At 37.4% G+C, this 5,857-nt stretch overlaps 1 protein-coding gene and 1 pseudogene across 1 annotated transcript in view; both read left to right on the top strand.

The window, feature by feature from the left end:
• LOC104700580 lies at positions 226-4,455 on the top strand (annotated as a pseudogene).
• LOC104700578 (tropinone reductase homolog At2g29150-like) overlaps positions 5,369-5,857 on the top strand; it is a 3,647-nt gene continuing 3,158 nt past the window's right edge. Inside the window, exon 1 of the mRNA XM_010416106.2 lies at positions 5,369-5,788. Coding sequence (XP_010414408.2) covers positions 5,741-5,788 — 48 coding nt within the window. The 5' untranslated portion in view covers positions 5,369-5,740. The remainder of the gene's footprint in view (positions 5,789-5,857) is intronic.

Below are 5,857 nucleotides of genomic sequence, written 5' to 3'. Positions count from 1 at the left end.
GATGTAATCTCTTTATTTTTCACCCACAAACCCTCTCTATAATCAAAAAAACCACTTAACCGTCATATAAACCGAACAAAATCAGTTTTGAAATTGAAAAGCAAAACCGAATTTTGTAAACCAATACCATAATCTGAACGGTCCAAAAAGTATTGACCCCATCTCTCTCTCTCTTGGTGTTGACTTTGATTCCAATTTTCAGTTTTCTAAAGTTAGGCAATGCTGTCAGATAAATACAGGTGAACACTTTGAAAAGGCTGAAACATGAGCTCTGCTCTGCATCAATGGCTTCTCACTTGTACACAAATCCACCTCAAAACCTTCACTTTCTTGCTTCTTCTTCTTCTTCCTTTAAACCTCACTTGTACCTCTCTATCAAACGCATAAAACTACAAACCCAACAACAATCTTCCGTGCACGTCCGTTGCGCAACGCAGAGCTCCGAGAGATGGTCTCTACAGGGGAAAACTGCTCTTGTCACCGGCGGTACTCGCGGGATTGGGTTTGTCTCTCTTCGCATCTTTTTCCAAATTTCAACAAGTGTAAGCCTTTTAATCAAACGCGAATTCTCAGACGAGTGTGTGTGTGTTACTGTTTAAGTACAGGCGTGCGATTGTGGAGGAACTTGCTGGTCTTGGAGCAGAGGTTCACACTTGTGCTCGGAATGAGAGCGAGATGGAGAATTGTTTGAGAGACTGGAACAGTTCTGGTTTACGAATTGCTGGGTCTGTTTGTGATGTCTCTGATCGAGCTCAGCGAGAGGCGTTGATGGAGACTGTGTCATCTGACTTTGACGGGAAGCTTCATATAAAGTGTTCGCTACTCAGAGATAATGCACATAAAGTGTTCGCTAGTTTGTCTCTGAGAAACAATTCTATTAAAAAAATAATATCTTGTCTTCAAATCTTGATGCTTTTTAGGTAAACAATGTTGGGACAAACATTAGGAAACCAATGGTAGAGTTTACTGCTGGTGAATTTTCAACTCTCATGTCGACAAATTTCGAATCCGTTTTTCATTTATGCCAACTTGCTTATCCGCTTCTTAGAGCATCTGAGGCTGCGAGTGTTGTGTCCATCTCTTCTGTTTCTGGTTTTGTCTCTCTCAAGAATATGTCGGTACAATCTGCAACAAAAGGTATTTAGTTTTGCTGGAAACAAAGAAATATATATTCTATTCAACTTTTACTAAGATGTTTTGGTGCTATAAGGAGCAATAAACCAATAAGACTTTTGAATCTTTTTGTTTCCGTTTGTGTTTTAGGAGCAATCAATCAACTAACACGAAGTTTGGCTTGCGAGTGGGCCAAGGACAATAGAAGGATCAATGCTGTGGCCCCGTGGACACGAAGTTTGATGATTCTCGTCTTTTGGTCTCAGGTCCTTAGCAACAAAGACTACCTGGAAGAAGTGTACTCAGTAACTCCTCTTGGTCGGCTTGGTGAACCTAGTGAGGTGTCTTCTGCAGTTGCTTTTTTATGCCTACCTGCATCATCATATATTACAGGGCAGATTATTTGTGTTGATGGAGGAATGTCAATAAATGATTTCTTCCCACAACATGACTAGGCCACTCTATCGTTTTACTAGTTTCATTGGGATCCTTAGTTTATCTTGTTTCTCCCGTGAAAGACAGTTGTTCATATGAGACTTAAACAGCTTTCTGCCTTCTGCTCTACTGAGTATTTACGTTGTGCTACAAAAGCTACTATTAATTAAAAAGATAATTTAGCATCAGATGGCGGGATTAAGTCTATTAATTATAATTTTGATTGTTCATGTGGTGGAAAGTTGTCGAGGAACTTTTCATGTCATGACTTTTATGATAACAAAAATTTATGTTTCGTGACTCGTCCATGAGTGTTCAGTGGATTGTATTCTGTGTCTTGAACCTGCACTCATACTATGTTTTTCCTTGATTCATCACAACTCCACTAACTAACAATGTAAGGCCAAAACTAAAAGTATCTCCTTAGTACTATGAATATAAATAAATATTTTATTACTACTCAATTTTAGCTTATGTGAAAATGTTTTACTTCCTCAGTGAGAAAGACTCAGAAGAAAAGGTGGTGACTCTGCCACTCATGGGGCTTGTTGGAATGGCTAATTAAGTCTCCTTTCTTGTGGTATTTCTCTGTCTTCCTGCAGCTTCATATATGCCACTGTCAACGGTTTCTCGTTTAGGTCTCTGCCTTAAAACACATATATGTAGTTTAGATAAGTTTCTTTCCATATTCTCTGGCAGTGCCAGAGGGATTGGATTCGTCTTCTTCTTGTTATTCTCTATGGTCTGTTTCTTGAAGATTCTAAAAAATTTATGCTTGTGGTGAATGAGAGTTCAATATCTAAATTCATTATCCACTTTGGCCAATACCTAATGGTGTGATCCGTTGTCTGGTTTGGTCTGAAATCTTAGGCCTTGAGGCAATTATTATTTGCTTTTGCTGATTTATTACAAAATGATGCAATATCCATATGTATTATACGAATGGTGACAATGGTCTTTGATTATTTAGGATTGTGGTCCAATTCCTAGATATAGACTTAAAGATCTATCATGGTATTGTCAGAATTGATGTTGAGAGATTTTTGTCCTCAGCATTGGTGTCAAAGGATGGGTCCTTTTTTTTTATTTACGTGTGAAACAAAGTACATATGTCACTATAATGAGTTGGTCAATGTTTATCACATTTTATGTTTTGTATGGATGCTTAATTATTGTTTCAATTTCAGTGATTTACTTCATCCCATTTCCTAATTGTTATATATATGATCTGTGGAACCTCTGGTTAGTGATAAGTCATAGATAATAATGGAAAGCAGCAGATGGAGTCTTCAAGGTATGACTGCTCTTGTGACTGGTGGAGCGGGAGGAATCGGGTTTGTCTTTCTTTTCTCTTTATCATATTCTTACCCTATTGTTCTGCTTCTATTTGACATCCAAAATGATCAAGACTTTAAGGAATTTATGTTTGTGGGATTATTTAGGCATGCCATTGTAGAGGAGCTAGCCAGTTTTGGAGCCAAAATCCATGTATGCGACATATCTGAAACGCTGCTCAGAGCAAATTTAAGCGAATGGGAAAAGAGAGGGTTTCAAGTGAGTGGTTCAAAATGTGATGTATCCTCTCGTCCGGAGAGGGAAGCACTCATGCAAACCGTGTCATCGCTGTTTGATGGCAAGCTCAACATTCTTGTAAGTAAATTTTTTAATTTTGAGAAGCTAAGTTATATGGAGTGAACATGATTGCTGTTTAACTCTTTTGATTCAACATAGGTGAACAACGCTGGTACGATTCTCACAAAGCCAACTACAGAATATGTGGCAGATGATTTCTCCTTCCATATGTCAACAAATCTGGAGTCTGCTTACCATCTTAGCCAGCTTTCACATCCTCTCCTAAAGGCTTCAGGCTCTGGAAACATTGTTTTCATTTCCTCTATGGCAGGGGTTGTATCAATTAACTGTGGATCCATCTATGGTTTAACCAAAGGTACATAGATTGCTCCAAGTATTATTAGACGCATGCAGTTAATAATAATACTAGATATGTGTTTCATTATTAGAAATATACATTTGTTCTTCTGTGTGAATGTACAGGAGCTCTGAATCAGCTAGCAAGAAACTTGGCATGTGAATGGGCAAGAGATGGAATAAGAGCCAACGCTGTTGCTCCTAATTTTATCAACACTGCTCTGGCTCAACCTGTAATAAAGAAAAAGAACATAAATTTTAACATTATTAGTAAGTTAACATCGTCAATCCCTCTAATCATCTCTTAATTTTGTTTCTTTAAGTTTCTTGGTGACATCAATTACAGAAAGGCATTGTTTAGTAGAACTCCACTTGGTCGCGCGGGAGAACCAAGAGAGGTTGCATCACTTGTGGCTTTTTTGTGTCTACCTGCAGCTTCGTATATAACTGGTCAGACCATTTGTATTGATGGAGGTCTCACTGTAAATGGCTTCTCCTATCAACCACATGCTTGAGCCAGGTTTTGTCTTGTGTGTGTTGTCCAATGGAACACAATAAAACAAATAATACGTCGGTGCTAGTGCTAGTGCACAAAACATACAAGAGTCTTAAAACGTCATCTTCCCTTTTGGTACTATATGCTAGTTTTGCCAGTTCCCTATTGTTATTTTGCTTATGAGAATGCAATCCTCAAGTAAAACATACCATATTGGAGGAACTAGCTGGTTTTTGGAACAAGCTCTCATGGTACTGTCGGAATTGATATGGAGAGACTTTTGTCCTCAGCATTGGGTGGTATTTTCCGCATTTTCCGCATTTTCTCACTATCACTAGGTGGCCAATGTTGATCACGTTTATGTTTACCATGCTGCTTAATTAATATATACACCTAATTTACAAATGTTTTAGAGATCTATCTTCATATTAATGTATCCACCTAATGATCTATCTTCATCCTATATATAAACTTTTGAGTCTCTGGTTTGTGATAAGTCATAGATAATGATGGGTAACAGCAGATGGTGTCTTCAAAAAAAGGCTGCTCTTATGACCGGTGGAGCCAGTGGAATCGTGTTTGTCTTTCTTCTCTCTTTATCATACTTTTTTACCCTATTGCTCTGCTTCTATTTGATATCAAGAATGGTCAAGATTTCAGTATACTACTTTGAAGATTAGTTCTAGTCGCATCCTACATAGAAAAGATTAGCATAATTAAGTTGAGAGATCCTAGACAACTTCTTTTGTATAGAGCAGCCTCTCTTAGCGTTGTAAATATTCATAGCATGAGGAAGAAATGAACTTCGGCAGGTTTGTAGTTGTAAAATTTTTACACCAAATGAGATTTAAAGTCATACAATAAGATAAGCTTTGAAAATTGCATCCTAACCATAAGAGCACAACTTGGACTCCAATAGAAACATATATGGTATCAAGCCCAAATACAGAAGTATGTGACATTACCGGTGTCTCTACTGTGAAAGAGCCATCACAAAACATCTATCAAAAGGTGAAGGTGAATGCAAATTAAAAGCTTGAATTTTCTTTCCTTGACTTATTCTCTGTTTTACAAAAGATCCATTATCATTCGCCGCGCTGAAAGTATGAGAGAAACATTTAACTTATTTTTCCATTGGAGAAAAAATGTCTTAATTACCAACTAATTTGAAGCTTATCTTAAGTATGAAAATTACATAGATGATATAAAAAGTCGTAAGAAAAGTTTTATAAAAGAAACTAAGGGAGAAGAACCCTATGTCCCTATCCATGTGTTAAGACTTTTAGAACAAACTAGAATGTTGTCTCCGGACCACTCACTATATATCTTAGACATTAAAAGAAAATATTTCCACCACAAAATTATAAACATATTCACTAATTCACACTTATCTGATTTCAAATTCATTGTATACATAAAATCTGTGGCATTTCTGGCCACTCAAGCAACGTACAAGAAAAATGGATAAAAGATGGAGTCTTCAAGGTATGACTGCTCTTGTTACCGGTGGCACTAAAGGAATCGGGTCAGTCCTCATCTTATATGCTCTTTTATTGTGTTGTGATATATACAAATAACTATGTTTACCTGTGAGATCATAAACAGGGAAGCTGTGGTGGAGGAACTATCTATGATGGGAGCAAGAGTCCACACATGTGCCAGAGACGAAACTCAGCTTCAAGAACGCTTACGTGAGTGGCAAGCAATAGGGTTTCAGGTCACCGCTTCTGTCTGCGACGTTACTTCTCGTGACCAAGAGAGAAACTCATGGAAACTGTTTCATCCTTCTTCCAAGGAAAACTCAACATCCTCGTAAGCGTTCCTTCTAAGGCTTGTGATCTACAAGAACCAAATATATATATATATATATATATATATATATAT

Source organism: Camelina sativa, chromosome 7 (assembly GCF_000633955.1).
Source record: "Camelina sativa cultivar DH55 chromosome 7, Cs, whole genome shotgun sequence".
Taxonomy (NCBI): domain Eukaryota; kingdom Viridiplantae; phylum Streptophyta; class Magnoliopsida; order Brassicales; family Brassicaceae; genus Camelina; species Camelina sativa.
Note: the sequence above shows the minus strand (reverse complement) of the source record. Positions and strands in the feature narration are given on the sequence as shown.